This window comes from Phasianus colchicus, chromosome 29 (assembly GCF_987193195.1).
Source record: "Phasianus colchicus chromosome 29, bPhaCol1.hap1.1, whole genome shotgun sequence".
Classification (NCBI taxonomy): Eukaryota; Metazoa; Chordata; class Aves; order Galliformes; family Phasianidae; genus Phasianus; species Phasianus colchicus.
Genome location: NC_143464.1, coordinates 4443835 through 4462500, shown reverse-complemented (window position 1 = coordinate 4462500; position 18666 = coordinate 4443835). Strand labels below are relative to the sequence as shown.

At 61.3% G+C, this 18666-nt stretch overlaps 1 protein-coding gene across 1 annotated transcript; it reads right to left on the bottom strand.

The window, feature by feature from the left end:
- Positions 1-83: 83 nt before the first annotated feature.
- On the bottom strand, positions 84-18646 carry LOC149914677 (V-type proton ATPase subunit S1-like). Its single transcript, XM_090126485.1, has 11 exons — positions 18172-18646; positions 17148-17283; positions 15686-15760; positions 13664-13842; positions 12656-12696; positions 12006-12094; positions 10019-10321; positions 8700-8800; positions 7506-7553; positions 5929-6178; positions 84-4515 (listed from the first exon to the last, which is right to left on the bottom strand). The coding sequence occupies exons 1-11, from the start codon at positions 18267-18269 to the stop codon at positions 4306-4308; spliced, it is 1530 nt and encodes a 509-aa protein (XP_089982611.1). The 5' UTR covers positions 18270-18646; the 3' UTR covers positions 84-4305.
- Positions 18647-18666: the final 20 nt, after the last annotated feature.

The following is an 18666-nucleotide window of genomic DNA, read 5'->3' as shown; positions in this document are numbered from 1 at the left end:
CTAATTTGGCTCCGCCCACTTGTAGCCCCGCCCCCTCCCACTGGCTTTATCTAATAGGAGGAACTGCCTTTTTGAGCCCGCCCCCTTCCTGTGGCTTTAGCCAATCGGAGGGAATGCCCTTTTGGCTCCGCCCACCTGTAACCCCGCCTCCTCTGCGTGGGTTTACCCAATGGGAGGAACTGCCTCTTTGGCCCCGCCCAATTCCGGTGTCTTCACCCAATTGGAAGAAACGCCTCTTGGCCCCGCCCCCTCCTCGTGTCTTTATCCAATCGGAGGAAGCCTTTCTGTTCCCGCCCCCTTCCTGTGGGTTTGCCCAATCAGAGGATACGTCATTTTGACTCCGCCCACCTGTAACCCCGGCCCCTCTCAGTGGACTTTTCCTATTGGAGGAGCTGATCTTTTGGCCCCGCCTACTTCCGGCAGGTGGGGGGCAGCTATGGGGCAGCTATAGGGCAGTTATAGGGCGGCTATGGGGCAGCTATAGGGCAGCTGTGGGGCAGTTATGGGGCAGCTATAGGGCGGTTATGGGGCAGCTATAGGGCAGCTATAGGGCAGCTATAAGGCGGTTATGGGGCAGCTATGGGGCAGCTATGGGGCAGCTGTGGGGCGGTTATGGGGCAGCTATAGGGCAGCTGTGGGGCAGCTATAGGGCAGCTATAGGGCGGTTATGGGGCAGCTATAGGGCAGCTATAGGGCGGTTATGGGGCGGCTATGGGGCAGCTATGGGGCAGCTGTGGGGCAGCTGTGGGGCGGTTATGGGGCAGCTATATGGCAGTTATAGGGTGGCTATGGGGCAGCTATAGGGCAGCTATAGGGCAGCTGTGGGGCGGCTATGGGGCAGCTGTGGGGCGGTTATGGGGCAGCTATAGGGCAGCTGTGGGGCAGCTATAGGGCAGCTATAGGGCGGTTATGGGGCAGCTATAGGGCAGCTATAGGGCGGTTATGGGGCAGCTATAGGGCAGCTATAGGGCGGTTATGGGGCAGCTATAGGGCAGCTATAGGGCGGTTATGGGGCAGCCGTGGGGCAGAAGTGGGGCAGCTTTATTGAGCAACAACACAGCACACAATAAATAGGGGGCGCGGCGCCGTGGGGCAGCTGGGGGGCAGCTCTGGGGGGGGGGGGGGGGGCAGATTCCATAGGGGCTCCATAGGGATCCATGGGACTTCCATAGGGATCCTATAGGGATTCCATAGGGTGTCCATAAGGGGTCCATAGGGATTCTGTAGGATTCCATAGGGATTCCACATGGTGTCTATAGGGCTTCCATAAGGTGTCCATAGGGATTCTGTAGGGCTTCCATAGGGCTTCCATAGGGATTCCATAGGGTGTCCATAGGGATCCATAGGGCTTCCATAGGAATTCTGTAGGGCATTCCATAGGGATTCCATAGGGATTCCATAAGGTGTCCGTAAGGACTCTATAGGGATTCTGTAGGGCTTCCGTAGGAATTCTGTAGGGCTTCCGTAGGGATTCCATAGGATGTCCATAGGAATTCTGTAGGGATTCTGTAGGGATTCTGTAGGGATTCCATAAGGTGTCCATAGGGATTCCATAAGGAGTCCATAGGGATCCTATAGGGATTCCATAGGGTGTCCATAGGGATTCTGTAGGGCTTCCATAGGGATTCCATAAGGTGTCCGTAAGGATTCTATAGGGATTCCATAGGGATTCCATAGCAATTCTGTAGGGCTTCCATAGGGATTCCATAGGATGTCCATAGGGATTCTGTAGGGATTCTGTAGGGATTCCATAAGGTGTCCATAGGGATTCCCTAGGGTGTCCATAAGGATTCCGTAGGGTGTCCATAGGGATTCTGTAGGATGGCCATGGGGATTCCACAGGGCTTCCATAGGGATTCCATAAGGTGTCCATAGAGATCCTATAGGGATTCCATAGGGCTTCCATAGGGATTCCATAGGGGATTCCATAGGGATTCCATAGGGATTCCATAGGGCTTCCATAGAGATCCTATAGGGATTGCATAGGGTGTCCATAGGGATTCTATAGGGCTTCCATAGGGATTCCATAGGTGTCCATGGAGATCCTATAGGGATTCCATAGAGATCCTATAGGGATTCCATAAGGGGTCCATAGGGATTCCATAGGGTGTCCATAGGATTCCATAGGGTGTCCATAGGGATTCCGTAGGGATTCCATAAGGATTCTATTGGGGCAGCACTGGGCCTCCATAGGACTCCTATAAGGGCTCCATATGAACTTATATGGGGCAGCCCCACAGATCCCATTACGGGTCCCGCTATGGGGCAGCCCCACAGATCCCGCCATGGGTCCCACTATGGATCCCGCTATGGGGCAGCCCCACGGATCCCGCCATGGGTCTAGCTATGGGGCAGCCCCATAGATCCTGTTATGGGTCCCACTATGGATCCCACTATGGGGCAGCCCCACTGATCCCGTCATGGGTCCTGCTATGGGGCAGCCCCACAGATCCCACTCCGGGTCCCGCTATGGGGCAGCCCCACAGATCCCGCTCTGGGTCCCGCTATGGGGCAGCCCCACAGATCCTACTCCGGGTCCCGCTATGGGGCAGCCCCACAGATCCTACTCCGGGTCCCGCTATGGGGCAGCCCCACAGATCCCGCTCTGGGTCCCGCTATGGGGCAGCCCCACAGATCCCACTATGGGGCAGCCCCACAGATCCCGCCATGGGTCCCGCTATGGGGCAGCCCCACAGATCCCACTCCGGGTCCCGCTATGGGGCAGCCCCACAGATCCCACCATGGGTCCCACTATGGATCCCACTATGGGGCAGCCCCACAGATCCCGCTCCGGATCTCACTATGGGGCAGCCCCACAGATCCCACCATGGGTCCCGCTATGGGGCAGCCCCACAGATCCTGTTATTGGTCCCACTATGGATCCCGCTATGGGGCAGCCCCACGGATCCCGCCATGGGTCTAGCTATGGGGCAGCCCCATAGATCCTGTTATGGGTCCCACTATGGATCCCACTATGGGGTAGCCCCACAGATCCCGCCATGGGTCCCGCTATGGGGCAGCCCCATAGATCCCACTCCGGGTCCCGCTATGGGGCAGCCCCACAGATCCCACCATGGGTCCCACTATGGATCCCACTATGTGGCAGCCCCACAGATCCCGCTCTGGGTCTTGCTATGGGGCAGCCCCATAGATCCTGCCATGGGTCCTGCTATGGGGCAGCCCCACAGATCCTGTTATGGGTCCCACTATGGATCCCGCTATGGGGCAGCCCCACAGATCCCGCTCTGGGTCTCGCTATGGGGCAGCCCCACAGATCCCGCTCCAGGTCCCGCTATGGGGCAGATCTATGGGGCAGCCCCACAGATCCCGCCATGGGTCTCGCTATGGGGCAGCCCCACAGATCCTGCTACTGGTCCCGCTATGGGGCAGCCCCACTGATCCCGCTCTGGATCTCACTATGGGGCAGCCCCACAGATCCCGTTCCAGGTCCCGCTATGGGGCAGATCTATGGGGCAGCCCCACAGATCCCGCCATGGGTCCCGCTATGCGGCAGCCCCACAGATCCTGTTATGGGTCCCACTATGGATCCCGCTATGGGGCAGCCCCACAGATCCCGCTCCGGATCTCACTATGGGGCAGCCCCACAGATCCCGCTCCAGGTCCCGCTATGGGGCAGATCTATGGGGCAGCCCCACAGATCCCGCTACTGGTCCCGCTATGGGGCAGCCCCACAGATCCCGCCATGGGTCCCGCTCTGGGGCAGCCCCACAGATCCTGTTATTGGTCCCACTATGGATCCCGCTATGGGGCAGCCCCACAGATCCCGCCATGGGTCCCGCTATGGGGCAGCCCCACAGATCCCGCTCCGGGTCCCGCTATGGGGCAGCCCCACAGATCCTGTTATGGGTCCTGCTCTGGGTCCTGCTATGGGGCAGCCCCACAGATCCCGCTATGGGGCAGCCCCACAGATCCCGCCATGGGTCCCGCTCTGGGGCAGCCCCACAGATCCTGTTATTGGTCCCACTATGGATCCCGCTATGGGGCAGCCCCACAGATCCCGCCATGGGTCCCGCTATGGGGCAGCCCCACAGATCCCGCTCCGGGTCCCGCTATGGGGCAGCCCCACAGATCCTGTTATGGGTCCTGCTCTGGGTCCTGCTATGGGGCAGCCCCACAGATCCCGCTATGGGGCAGCCCCACAGATCCCGCCATGGGTCCCGCTATGGGGCAGCCCCACAGATCCCGCTATGGGGCAGCCCCACAGATCCCGCCATGGGTCCCGCTATGGGGCAGCCCCACAGATCCCACTCCGGGTCCCGCTATGGGGCAGCCCCACGGCAGCCCTCATTCCCCGGGCGCCACGTGCAGGGGGGGCCCGCGGGGGTCGTCGAATCGATCCATGGGGCGCAGGCGGAGCAGCAGCGCCCCCCCCTGGGCGGCCACCGCCGTCAGCAGCGCCCCCAGCAGGAGCCCCATCGCCGACCCCCCCGAGAAAAAACCCGAGCAGTCGTTGGCCCCCCCGAACTGCAACGAGGAGACGTTGAACGGCTGCACCTACGGGGGGGGGGGGACATGGGGGGGGGACATGGGGAAATGGGGGGGGGGCATGGGGAAATGGGGGGTTATGGGGAGGGGGGGAGGGGGGAATTGGGGGGAAATAGGGGGGAAAAAAGGGGGGGGTTGGGGTGGCATGGGGAAATGGGGGGGGAAATGGGGGGGGGACATGGGGAAATGGGGGGTTATGGGGGGGGAAATAGGGGGGAAAAAAGGGGGGGGATGGGGGGGAAATAGGGGGGAAAAAGGGGGGGGGATGGGGGGGGATGGGGAAATGGGGGGGGACATGGGGGGGGAGGGGGGAATGTGGGGGCAATGGGGGGGAAATAGGGGGGAAAAATGGGGGGGCAATGGGGGGGAAATGGGGGAAAATGGGGGGGGATGGGGGGTGTGGGGGGGATGGGGGGGAGGGGACAATGGGGGGAGAAATAGGGGGGAAAATGGGGGGGGACAATGGGGGGGGATGGGGGGAGAAATAGGGGGGAAAATGGGGGGGGACAATGGGGGGGGATGGGGGGGACAATGGGGGGGACAATGGGGGGGAGGGGGGGAATGGGGGGGGAATAGGGGGGAAAAATGGGGGGGGAGGGTGGGGGGTGGGAGACAAGGGGGGAGAAGATAAGGGGGGGATAATTACCCACAGCCCCCAATTAACCCCCCCGATTTCTCCCCCTCCCTCCAATTTCCCCCCCGATCCCCCTCCCCTATTTGCCCCCCCCACCTAATTAACCACCTCCCATTAATAATCCCCCCCCAATTAACCAAATTACCTGCAGCCCCCTGATGCTGATCCTCCACCCCCCAATTAACCCCCCCCATTTCTCCCCCTCCCTCCAATTTCCCCCCCAATCCCCCTCCCCTATTTGCCCCCCCCACCTAATTAACCACCTCCCATTAATAATCCCCCCCCAATTAACCAAATTACCTGCAGCCCCCTGATGCTGAGCCCCCACCCCCCAATTAACCCCCCCCATTTCTCCCCCTCCCTCCAAATCTCCCCCTGTTCCCCCTCCCCTATTTCCCCCCCACACCTAATTAACCACCCCCAATCAATTAACCACCCCCCCATTAATTAATCCCCCCCCCAATTAACCAATTACCCACAGCCCCCTCCTGCTCAGCCCCCACCCCCAATTCCCCCCCCTCCATTATTTCTCCCCCCATCTCCTCTCCCCCGATCCCCCTCCCCTATTTCCCCCCCCCCACCTAATTAACCACCCCCCATTAATAATCCCCCCCCAATTAACCAAATTACCTGCAGCCCCCTGATGCTGATCCTCCACCCCCCAATTAACCCCCCCCATTTCTCCCCCTCCCTTAAATCTCCCCCTGCTCCCCCTCCCCTATTTCCCCCCCCCACCTAATTAACCACCCCGCAATTAATCACCCCCCCCCCCCAATTAACCAAATTACCTGCAGCCCCCTGATGCTGATCCTCCACGGTCCGGGGGGGTCGCTGGGGGTGAGAAATTCCCCAGGCCCCCCCACCTCCTGGCAGCGCCAGCTCCAACCCAGGGGGGCCCCGGCGCCCCCCCCCCCGACAAAGCGGCTCAAATTGGGGGGGGGCGTCAATGGCGGCGTCCCCCCCCCCGAAATCAGCGCCTCCCCCAACCAGAACCAACGGCGCGCCGACACCGGGAACCAGCGCTGCTTCAGCACCAGCCTGGGGGGGCAGGAATTAATTGGGGGGGTGTAATTAGCGGGGGGGGTAATTGGGGGGGGGGCTGAAATTGGGGGCGGCAGGAATTGGGTGGGAATGCGGGGTAATGGGGGGCTGATTGATGGGGGGGGTGATGGGGGGGTAATGGGGAACCAGCGCTGCTTCAACACCAGCCTGGGGGGGCAGGAATTAATTGGGGGGGGCGTAATTAGCAGGGGGGTAATTGGGGGGGGGGCTGAAATTGGGGGGGGCAGGAATTGGGGGGGGGGCAGAAATTGGGTGGTAATGGGGGGGAATGGGGGGTAATGGGGGGGTGATGGGGAAGCAGCGCTGCTTCAGCACCAGCCTGGGGGGGCAAAGAGTAATTGGGGGGGGGGCGGTAATTAGCAGGGGGGTAATTGGGGGGGGGGGAAGAAATTGGGGGGGCAGGAATTGGGGGGGGGGGGGGCAGGAATTGGGTGGGAATGGGGGGTGATGGGGGGGTGATGGGGGGGTGATGGGGGAAGCAGCGCTGCTTCAGCAGCAGCCTGGGGGGGCAAAGAGTAATTGGGGGGGGGCGTAATTAGCAGCGGGGTAATTGGGGGGGGCGGTCAGAATTTGGGGGGGGGGGGCAGGAATTGGGTGGGAATGGGGGGAATGGGGGAGAATGGGGGTGGAATGGGGGGGTGATGGGGGGGTGATGGGGAAGCAGCGCTGCTTCAGCAGCAGCCTGGGAGGGCAGGAAATGATTGGGGGGGGGCGTAATTAGCAGGGGGGTAATTGGGGGGGGGGCGGTCAGAATTTGGGGGGGGGGCAGGAATTGGGTGGGAATGGGGGGGTAATGGGGGGGGAATGGGGGGGTGATGAGGAAGCAGCGCTGCTTCAGCACCAGCCTGGGGGGGGCAGGAAATAATTGGGGGGGGTGGTAATTAGCAGGGGGCTAATTGGGGGGGGGGTGAAATTGGGGGGGGGCAGAAATTGGGTGGTTATGGGGGGGAGTGGGGGGGAATGGGGGGGTGATGGGGAAGCAGCGCTGCTTCAGCAACAGCCTGGGGGGGTGGCAAAGAATAATTGGGGGGGGGCGATAATTAGCACGGGGGTAATTGGGGGGGGGGTCAGAAATTGGGGGGGGGGGGGTCATAAATTGGAATGAATTGAGGGGCGGGTTGGAATTGAGGGGGGGGCTTGGAAATGGGGGGGGGTTGGAAATGAGGGGGGGTAGGAATTGGGAGGGATTGGAATTGGGGGGGGTTGGAATTGGGGGGGGTTGGAATTGAGGGGGGGGTGGAATAATTTGGGGGGGGGTTGGAAATGAGGGGAGGGTGGAATAATTTGGGGGGGGGTGACTCACGTGATGGTGAGGGGCCCCCCGGCAACGTCGCTGTAACGCAGCACCCATCTGGGGGGGGGGGGGGGGATTAATGGAGCACTCAGAAGCCCCCCGCCCCATAGAAACCCCATAGAACCCCATAGAACCCCCCCAGCCCCATAGAAACCCCACAGAACCCCATAAAACCCCCCCAGCCCCATAGAACCCCATAGAACCCCATAGAACCCCCCCGGCCCCATAGAAACCCCATAGAACCCCACAGAACCCCATAAAACCCCCCCAGCCCCATAGAACCCCATAGAACCCCCCCGGCCCCATAGAAACCCCATAGAACCCCACAGAACCCCATAAAACCCCCCCAGCCCCATAGAACCCCATAGAACCCCCCGGCCCCATAGAAACCCCATAGAACCCCACAGAACCCCATAAAACTCCCCCAGCCCCATAGAACCCCATAGAACCCCCCGGCCCCATAGAAACCCCATAGAACCCCACAGAACCCCATAAAACCCCCCCAGCCCCATAGAACCCCATAGAACCCCATAGAACCCCATAGAACCCCCCCGGCCCCATAGAAACCCCATAGAACCCCACAGAACCCCATAAAACCCCCCCAGCCCCATAGAACCCCATAGAACCCCCCAGCCCCATAGAAACCCCATAAAATCCCCCATAGAACCCCCATAGAAGCCCCCCAGCCCCATAGAATCCCAATAGAACCCTATAGAACACCCCCCGCCCCATAGAACCCCATAGAACCCCATAGAACCCTATAAAATCCCCCATAGACCCCCAATAGAATCCTATAGAACCTTCCCCAGTCCCACAAAACCCCATAGAACACCAATAGAACCCCATAGAACCACCCCAGCCCCATAGAACCCCATAGAAACCCCAATAGAACCCCATAAACCCCCCCCAGCCCCATAGAACCCCATAGAACCCCATAAAATCCCCCAAAGACCCCCAATACCATCCTATAGAACCTCCCCCACTCCCACAAAACCCCATAGAACCCCAATAGGACCCCATAGATCCTCCCCAGCCCCATAGAACCCCATAGAACCCCATAAAATCCCCCATAGACCCCCAATAGAATCCTACAGAACCTCCCCCAGTCCCATAGAACCCCACAAAACCCCAATAGGACCCCACAGAACCCCCCCAGCCCCCCAGCACCCCACAAAAACCCCATAAGTGACCCCCCCCCCTCACCGTGCCTCTTCGGGGTCCCACTGGGACCCCCCCAAATCCACGTCGGCTCCGACCCCAAAAGTGCGGGGGGTCAAATCCCACTGCGCCCCCACAGCCCCCATAAAACCCCATCAATCCCCCATAGAACCCGAATAGAATCCTATAGAACCTCCCCCAACCCCATAGAACCTCATAGGACCCCCATAGAACTTCACCCAGCCCCATAGAACCCCACAGAACCCCAATAGGACCCCATAGAACCCCCCCAGCCCCATAGAACCCCATAGAACCCCATAAAATCCCCCATAGACCCCCAACAGAATCCAATAGAACCTCCCCCAGTCCCACAAAATCCCATAGAACCCCCCCAGCCCCACAGAACCCCACAAAAACCCCATAGGACCCCCATAGAACCTCACCCAGCCCCATAGAACCCCACAGAACCCCAATAGAACCCCATAGAACCCCCCAGCCCCATAGAACCCCATAGAACCCCAATAGAACCCCATAAACCCCCCCAGCCCCATAGAACCCCATAGAACCCCACAAAACCCCAATAGGACCCCACAGAACCCCCCCAGCACCCCACAAAAACCCCATAAGTGCCCCCCGCCCTCACCGTGCCTCTTCGGGGTCCCACTGGGACCCCCCCAAATCCACGTCGGCTCCGACCCCAAAAGTGCGGGGGGTCAAATCCCACTGCGCCCCCCCCAGCCCCCATAAAACCCCATCAATCCCCCATAGAACCCCAATAGAATCCTATAGAACCTTCCCCCAACCCCATAGAACCTCATAGGACCCCCATAAAACCTCCCCCAGCCCCATAGAACCCGACAGAACCCCAATAGAACCCCCCCAGCCCCACAGAACCCCATAGAACCCCAATAGAACCCCATAGAACCCCCCCAGCCCCATAGAACCCCAATAGAACCCCAATAGGACCCCATAGAACCCCATAGAACCCCAATAGGACCCCATAGGAGCCCCCCAGCCCCATAGAACCCCATAGAACCCCATAAAATCCCCCATAGACCCCCAACAGAATCCAATAGAACCTCCCCCAGTCCCACAAAATCCCATAGAACCCCCCCAGCCCCACAGAACCCCACAAAAACCCCATAGGACCCCCATAGAACCTCACCCAGCCCCATAGAACCCCACAGAACCCCAATAGAACCCCATAGAACCCCCCAGCCCCATAGAACCCCATAGAACCCCAATAGAACCCCATAAACCCCCCCAGCCCCATAGAACCCCATAGAACCCCACAAAACCCCAATAGGACCCCATAGAACCCCCCCAGCACCCCACAAAAACCCCATAAGTGCCCCCCCCCCTCACCGTGCCTCTTCGGGGTCCCACTGGGACCCCCCCAAATCCACGTCGGCTCCGACCCCAAAAGTGCGGGGGGTCAAATCCCACTGCGTCCCCCCCAGCCCCACGGTGAGGTTTTCGGCCCACAGCAACATTTTGGGGGGGGCGGGGGGGGGCGGCCAGCGAAGGGGGGGGGGCACCGAGGGGGGCTCTTCAGCTCCGCTGCCCCCCCCCCCCGATTTTTGGGGGGTTTGGAGGAGGGAGCGGCCGCCCCCCCCCCCGACGGCGTCGTCCATCCATGGGGTGTGGGGGGGGGATTTGGGGGGAACCTGTGGGGGGGGGAAAAAGGGTCAGTGGGGGTGGGGGGGGCAGTTTGGGGGGGGGTTATGGGGTGGGGGGGGGATTTGGGGGGGGCAGTTTGGGGGGGGTTATGGGGTGGGGGGGGGATTTGGGGGGGGCAGTTTGGGGGGGGGTTATGGGGTGGGGGGGGATTTGGGGGGAACCTGTAGGGGGGGGGGGGAAAAGGGTCAGTGGGGTTGGGGGGGGCAGTTTATGGGGTGGGGGGGGCAGTATGGGGGGGGGTTATGGGGTGGGGGGGGGAAGGGGTCAGTGGGGTTGGGGGGGCAGTTTATGGGGTGGGGGGGGGCAGTTTGGGGGGGGGTTATGGGGGGGGAGGGAAAGGGGGCAGTGGGGTTGGGGGGGGGCAGTTTGGGGGGGGGTTATGGGGGGGGGGGGCAGCTGTGGGGGGGGGGAAAGGGGTCAGTGGGGTTGGGGGGGGGCAGTTTGGGGGCTGGGGATTTGGGGTGGCGGGGGGTTTGAGGGGGGGTTATGGGGTGGGGGAGCAGTTTATGGGGTGGGGGTTATGGGGTGGGGGAGGAAAGGGGTCAGTGGGGTTGGGGGGGGGCAGTTTATGGGGTGGGGGGGGCAGTTTGGGGGGGGGTTATGGGGTGGGGGGGCAGTTTATGGGGTGGGGGTTATGGGATGGGGGTGCGAAAGGGGTCAGTGGGGTTGGGGGGGGCAGTTTTTGGGGTGGGGGGGCCATTTCGGGGGGGGGGTATGGGGTGGGGGGGGACTTGGGGGGCACCTGTGTGGGGGGGAAAGGGGTCAGTGGGGTTGGGGGGGGGCAGTTTGAGGAGGGGGGATTTGGGGTAGGGGGGGGAAGGGGTCAGTGGGGTTTGGGGGGCAGTTTGGTGGGGGTTATGGGGTGGGGGGGGATTTGGGGGGCACTTGTGGGGGGGGGAAGGGGTCAGTGGGGTTGGGGGGGGCAGTTTATGGGGTAGGGGGGGCAGTTTGGGGGGGGGTTATGGGGTGGGGGGCAGTTTATGGGGTGGGGGGGCAGTTGGGTGGGGGTTATGGGGTGGGGGGGCAGTTTGTCGGGTGGGGGGGGATTTGGGGGGCACCTGTGGGGGGGCAAAGGGGTCAGTGGGGTTGGGGGGGGGATTTGGGGTGGGGGGGGCAGTTTTGGGGGGGGGGGTTATGGGGTGGGGGGGTCAGTTTGTGGGGTGGGGCAGATTATGGGGGCAGCTATGGGGCAACTATGAGTTGCTATGGGGCAGCTGTGGGGCAGCTCTAGGTTACTATAGGGCAGATATGAGGTACCTATAGAACAGCCATAGGTTGCTATAGGGTGCAGCTGGGTTGCTATAGGTCGCTATGGGGCAGCTCTGGGCCGCTACGGGGCAACGATAGGTTATTATGGGTCACTATGGGTCGCTATGGGTCGCTATGGGGCAACTATGGGTCACTATGGGTCACTATGGGGCAGCTATTGGGTCTTTATAGGGCACCTATGGGCCGCTATGGGTTGCTATGGGTCGCTACGGGGCAGCTATGGGGCACCTATGGGTCGCTATGGGTCGCTATGGGTCGCTATGGGGCAGCTATGGGGCACCTATGGGTCGCTCTGGGTCGCTCTGGGGCAGCTATGGGGCAGCTCTGGGTCGCTATGGGTCGCTATGGGTCGCTATGGGGCAGCTATGGGGCAGCTATGGGGCAGCTATGGGGCAGACTCACGCGGCGGGAGGGGCGCAGGGCGGTGAGCACGGCGCTGTAGGGCAGCCCCTCCGCCTGCAGGGCGCTCAGCACCTCCCCCAGGGCTTCATCTATGGGGTGCCACGGCCTCAGCCCCACAGCTCACCCAACACTGCCCCCCAAGTGCCACCCAGCGCCCCCCAACCACCCCCCAACTGCCCCATAACTGCCCCCTATGTGCCCCACATCCCCCCAAGTGCCCCATAAGTGCCCCCCAAATGCCCCCCATCCCCCCAAGTGCCCCATAAATGCCCCCCACCCCTTCAAATGCCCCATAAGTGCCCCCTATGTGCCCCACATCCCAAGTGCCCCCCAGCCCCATAAGTGCCCCACCAGTGCCCCACATCCCCACAAGTGCCCCATAAGTGCCCCCCAACCCAAGTGCCCCCCAGCCCCATAAGTGGCCCCCCAGTGCTCCCCATCCCCCCAACTGCCCCATAAGTGCCCCCCCAGTGCCCCACATCCCCCCAACTGCCCCATAAGTGCCCCCCAACCCCATAAGTGCCCCCCCCATTGCCCCACATCCCCCACAATTCCCAGAAGTGCCCCCGTCCCCCCAAGTGCCCCACATCCCCCACAAGTTCCCACAAGTGCCCCCATCCCCCCAAGTGCCCCCCAAGTGCCCCACTCACCATTGCTGGCCAGCACCTCCCGGGGGGACACGAGGTGGGACCTGGGGGAGAGATGGGGGCAGCCGTGGGGCAGCCGTGGGGCAGCTATGGGGCAGCTATGGGGTGGCTATGGGGTGCTATGGGGCAGCTATGGGGCGGTTATGGGGCGGCTATGGGGCGGCTATGGGGCAGCCATGGGGCAGCTATAGGGTATCTATGGGGTATCTATGGGGTATCTATAGGGCAGCCATGGGGCACCATGGGGTAGCTATGGGCTAGCTATGGGATATCTATGGGGCAGCTATGGGGCGGCTATGGGGCGGCTATGGGGTATCTATAGGGCAGCTATGGGGCACATATGAGGTATCTACAGGGCAGCTATGGGGCAGCCGTGGAACAGCTATGGGGTATCTATAGGGCAGCTATGGGGTGGCTACGGGGTACTATGCAGCAGCTATGGGGCAGCCAGGGGGCAGCCGTGGGGCAGCTATGGGGTATCTATAGGGCAGCTATGGGGCAGCTATGGGGCGGCTATGGGGGGGCTATGGGGCGGCTATGGGGCAGCCATGGGGCAGCTATAGGGTATCTATGGGGTATCTATGGGGTATCTATAGGGCAGCTATGGGCCAGCTATGGGATATCTATGGGGCGGCTATGGGATATCTATGGGGCAGCTATGGGGCGGCTATGGGGCAGCTATGGGGCGGCTATGGGGTATCTATAGGGCAGCTATGGGGCAGCTATGGGGCAGCTATGGGGCAGCTATGGGGCACCTATGAGGTATCTACAGGACAGCTATGGGGCAGCTATGGGGCAGCCGTGGGGCAGCCATGGGGCAGCTATGGGGTGGCTATGGGGTAGCTATGGGGTGGCTATGGGGTGGCTATGGGGTGGCTATGGGGCAGCTATGGGGAAGCTATGGGGCGGCTATGGGGCACCTATAGGGCAGCTATGGGGCGGCTATGGGGTATCTATAGGGCAGCTATGGGGCAGCCATAGGGCAGCTATGGGGCAGCTATGGGGCCGTACCCGTGGGCGATGCGGGGCAGCCGCAGCAGCAGAGCCCCCCCGGAGCCATTCGTCGCCTTCAGCCGCCCCACAGCGCCGGCGTCCAGCAGCTGCTCCGCCCCCAAAGTGTGGGGCAGCCCCACGGCACCGCCCGGCACCGCCATCAACTGCAGCACCGAACCTGCAGCCGCCAGCGCCGCCTGTGGGGACACAGCAGAAATGTGGGGCGGACCCACAAGTGTGGGGCAGGGCCGGAATTAAAGGGCGCAGACACACAAATATGGGGCCGGAGACCCACAAGTGTGGGGCACAGACCCCCAAATATAGGACCAGAGACACAGAAGTGGGGGGCAGAGCCACAACTGGGGGGCCAGAGACACCCAAATATGGGGCCAAAGACCCACAAGTGTGGGGCAGGGCCGGAATTAAAGGGCACAGACACCCAAAGATGGGGCCGGAGACCCACAAGCGTGGGGCAGGGCCAGAATTAAATGGCATAGATTCCTAAACATGGGGCACAGACCCAGAAATGTGGGGCACAGACCCCCGAAGAGACCCATAAGTGTGGGGCAGACCCACAAGTGGGGGGCTAGAGACACCCAAAGATGGGGCCAGAGACCCAGAAGTGTGGGGCAGACCCACAAGTGGGAGTCCAGAGACCCAGAAGTGTGGGGCAGAGCCAGAATTAAAGAACACAGACCCCCAAAGATGGGGCCAGAGACTCAGAAGTGTGGGGCAGACCCACAAGTGGGGGGCACAGACCCCCAAGTATGGGGCCAGAACCCCAAAAGTGGGTAGCAGGCCCTTTTAAGACCCGCCCCCAGGATGCCATTGGCCCTGCCCACACACACGCCCCGCCCCCACTCTCCTAAGCCCCCCCCCTGGCATTCCATTGGACCTGCCCACCCATAAGCCCCACCCCAACCCAGCTAATCCCCGCCCCCGACACGCCATTGGCCGTGCCCACCCACAAGCCCCGCCCCAAATGCAAATCCAAACCCTGCTAAACGCCGCCCCCATCACGCCATTGGCCCTGCCCAGCCACAAACCCTGCCCCTAATGCAAATCCAAGCCTTGCTAAGCCCCACCCCCGGCTCGCCATTGGTTGTGCCCTCCCATAAGCCCCACCCCAACCCAGCTAATCCCCGCCCCCGACACGCCATTGGCCCCGCTCACCCACAAGCCCAACCCCTAATGCAAATCCCAGCCTGCTAAGCCCCGCCCCCGGCTCACAATTGGCCGCGCCCACCCACAAACCCCGCCCCTAATGCAAACCCCAGCCCTGCTAATCCCCGCCCCCGGCTCGCCATTGGCCGTACCCATCTACAACCTCCACCCCTAATGCAAATCCTGGCCCGCTAAGCCCCGCCCCCATCACACCATTGGCCGTGCCCTCCCATAAGCCCCACTCCACCACTGGTAAGCCCCGCCCCCATCTCGCCATTGGCCGTGCCCACCCACAAACCCCGCCCCTAATGCAAGCCCCAGCCCTGCTCAGCCCCGCCCCCCAGGTCACCATTGGCCCCTCCCAGCCACAAACCCCGCCCCTAATGCAACCCCCAGCCCTGCTAAGCCCCGCCCACCGGCACGCCATTGGCCGTGCCCTCCCATAAGCCACACTGCACGACTGGTAAGCCCCGCCCCCGCCTCGCCATTGGCAGCACCCATCCACAAACCCCACCCCTAATGCAAATCCTGGCCCGCTAAGCCCCGCCCCCGGCTCGCCATTGGCAGCACCCATCCACAAACCCCGCCCCTAATGCAAACCCAGGCCCTGCTAAGCCCCGCCCCCATCACGCCATTGGCCGTGCCCTCCCATAAGTCCCACCACACGACTGGTAAGCCCCACCCCCATCTCGCCATTGGCCCAACCCTGCCACAAACCCCGCCCCTAATGCAAATCCCAGCCCTGCTCAGCCCCGCCCCCCGGCTCGCAATTGGCCCCTCCCAGCCACAAACCCCACCCCTAATGCAAATCCTGGCCCGCTAAGCCCCGCCCCCGGTGCGCCATTGGCCCCGCCCAGCCACAAGCCCCGCCCCCACCTGCAGCCGAGGGAAGGCGCTGTCCCCGCTGTCGCCATGGACGCCGCCAAAGGCCGTGAAATCCTCCACGCTCAGCTGGGGGCGGAGCCAAACGGGTCACGTGAACCAATCAGAAGCCGCGGCACGAGGGGCGTGGCCTCCAACCCACCAATGGAGGAAAAAGGGGGGCGGAGCAATGGGAGAAGGGACGGGGAATATGGAGAAGGGGCGTGGCCTATTCTGGGGGGCGTGGCCTATTTCAGGGGTGTGTGGTCTATTTGGAAGGGGGCGTCACCTATTCCAAGGGGGCGTGGCCTATTCCAAGGGACGTGGCCTATTGGGGGCGTGGCCTGTTCGGGGGTCATGGTCTATTTCATGGACGTGTTGTCTATTCAAAAGGGGGCATGCCCTATTCCAAGGGGGCGTGGTCTATTTGGGGCGTGGTCTATTTCATGGACGTGTTATCTATTCATAAGGGGGTGTGGCCTATTGGGGGGCGTGTTCTATTTCAAGGACATGTTATCTATTCTGAAGGGGGCGTTACCTATTCCATGGGGGCGTGGCCTATTCCAAGTGGGTGTGGCCTAGTGGGGGGCGTGGCCTGTTTGGGGGGGCGTGGACTTCTTCATGGATGTGATATCTATTCAAAATGGGGCGTGGCCTATTCCAAGGGCCATGGCCTATTGGGAGCGTGGCCTATTTCATGGACATGTTATTTATTCCAAAGGGGGTGTGGCCTATTGGGGGGCGTGGCCTATTGGGGGGGTGGCCTATTGGAAGGGCGTGGTCTATTTCATGGACGTGTTATCTATTCAAAAGGGGGCATTACCTATTCCATGGGGGCGTGGCCTATTCCAAGGGAGCGTGGCCTATTTCATGGACGTGTTATCTATTCAAAAGGGGGCGTGGCCTATTGGAGGCGTGGCCTATTGGGCAGCCTGGCCTATTGGGGGGCGTGGCCTATTTCATGGAATGTTATCTATTCTAAAGGAGGCGTGACCTATTTGCAGGGGGGCGTGGCCTATTGGAAGGCGTGGCCTATTTCATGGACGTGTTATCTATTTCCAAAGGGGGCGTGGCCTATTCCAAGGGGGCGTGGCCTAGTCCATGGCCATGTTATCTATTCCAAAGGGGGCGTAGCCTATTCCAAGGGGCGTGGCCTATTCCAAGGGGGCGTGGCCTTTTTCATGGATGTATCTATTCCAAAGGGGGTGTGGCCTATTGGGGGGCGTGGTCTATTTCATGGAATGTTATCTATACTAAAGGAGGTGTGGCCTATTTGCAGGGGGGCGTGGCCTATTGGAAGGGCGTGGCCTATTTCATGGCCGTGTTATCTATTCCAAAGGGGGCGTAGCCTATTCCAAGGGGGGTGGCCTAGTCCATGGCCATGTTATCTATTCCAAAGGGGGCGTAGCCTAGTCCATGGTCGTGTTATCTATTCCAAAGGGGGCGTGGCCTATTCCCCGGGGGGGCGTGGCCTGACCTCATCGTGCAGCACCAACAGAAGGGTTCTGGGCCCTCGTGTGAGCGCAGGTTCCAACAGCGCCCCCAGCTGGTGGTCCTCCAGCAGGTGGCCGGCAGCCGGCAGGGGGGGGGCGTTGGGGCCGGACCAAAGGCCCCTATAGGAGAAAATGATGAGACAAAACAACAAAAAAAAAAGAAAAAAAAACCACCAAAATTTTCATCAACTATTTCTATATCTTTTCACCCCAAAATTCCCGTTGTCTGCCCAGTTTTACGCCCCGTTTCCCCCAGTTTCTCCTCCATTTGCCCCCCCTATTTTCCCCTCACCTCCTCTCCCCGCCCCAATTTTCCCCCTTTTCTCCCCAGTTTCCCCCGTTTTCACTCCACTTTTCCCTATTTCCTCCAGACGTCCCCCTCGTTTTCAACACAAATTCTCCCCATTTTCCCCCATTTATCCCCCAGGCCCCACAATTTCCCCTATTTTCCGCAGATTTCCCCCTGCAGACCCCCAAATTTCCCCATTTTCAACCCCACTGTCCCCTCACCCTCCCTCCACTCCCCCATTTTCAGCTCAGACCCCCCTTTTCCACCATTTTCTCCCCATTTTCACCCAATTTCCCCTCATTTTCCCCATTTTCTCCTATGTTCCCCCTGCAGATCCCCCACTTTCCCCATTTTCACCCTATTTCCCCCCCCACCTTCCCTCCTCTCCTGCATTTTCAGCTCAGATCCCCAAATTTTAACATTTTCCACCATGTTCTCCCCATTTCCCCCCAATTTCTCCTCACTTTCCCCCATTTAACCCATTTTCCCCTATTTTCTCCTAGTTTTCCCCCTGCAGATCCCCCACTTTCCCCATTTTCACCCCCTTTTCCCCCCATCTTCCCTCCTCTCCCGCATTTTCACCTCAGATCCCCGAATTTTAACATTTTCCCCCATTTTCTCCCCATTCTCCCCCCGATTTCTCCTCACTTTCCCCCAATTTCCCCCCAGACGCCCCAATTTGCCCCGATTTTCCCCAATATCCCCCCGTTTTCCCTCACCTTTCGGTGGACCAGGCCACGAGCGGCACCGCCCCCCCCGCCGCGGCCCCGCGCAGCGCCGCGGAGAAGCACAGCAGCACCGCCAACACCGCCGCCATTTTGCCGCAGCGCCGTCAGCCAATGGCGGCGCGTAGACGCCGGAAGTCGGCACGGAGCGGACCGGAAGAGGCGGACATTATAAACAGCCAACGGCAAAGCGAAGCCAAGGGGCGGGAATAGAAGGGGGATGGCAGTGATTGGACGGCGCGACGCTTGGCCACGCCCACGAGAGACTGGGCCACGCCCTTGCGTTCCCACGCGCCCATTCACAAAGTGATACCGCAGTTACTCCGCCTCCACCGCGACCCCGCCCGTATCGTGACCACGCCCATATCGCGACAACTCTCAAACGTCGTCCAAACCCGTACGGCGACCCATTTGCCCTTTAATCGAGCGCAGCCATTACACCCCTTTTGACCACGCCCACTCCGACCACACCCGCTCGTAGCCACGCCC

Bases quoted from the DNA above. Each gene is read 5' to 3' on its own strand.
- LOC149914677 (XM_090126485.1), bottom strand. From the start codon at position 18,269: ATGGCGGCGGTGTTGGCGGTGCTGCTGTGCTTCTCCGCGGCGCTGCGC. The intron at 12,095-12,655 runs GTGAGTGGGGCA...GGCACCCCATAG, and splicing joins GGAGGTGCTGGCCAGCAATG to ATGAAGCCCTGGGGGAGGTG. The intron at 4,516-5,928 runs GTAATTTGGTTA...CCCCCCCCGTAG, and splicing joins TCAGCATCAGGGGGCTGCAG to GTGCAGCCGTTCAACGTCTC.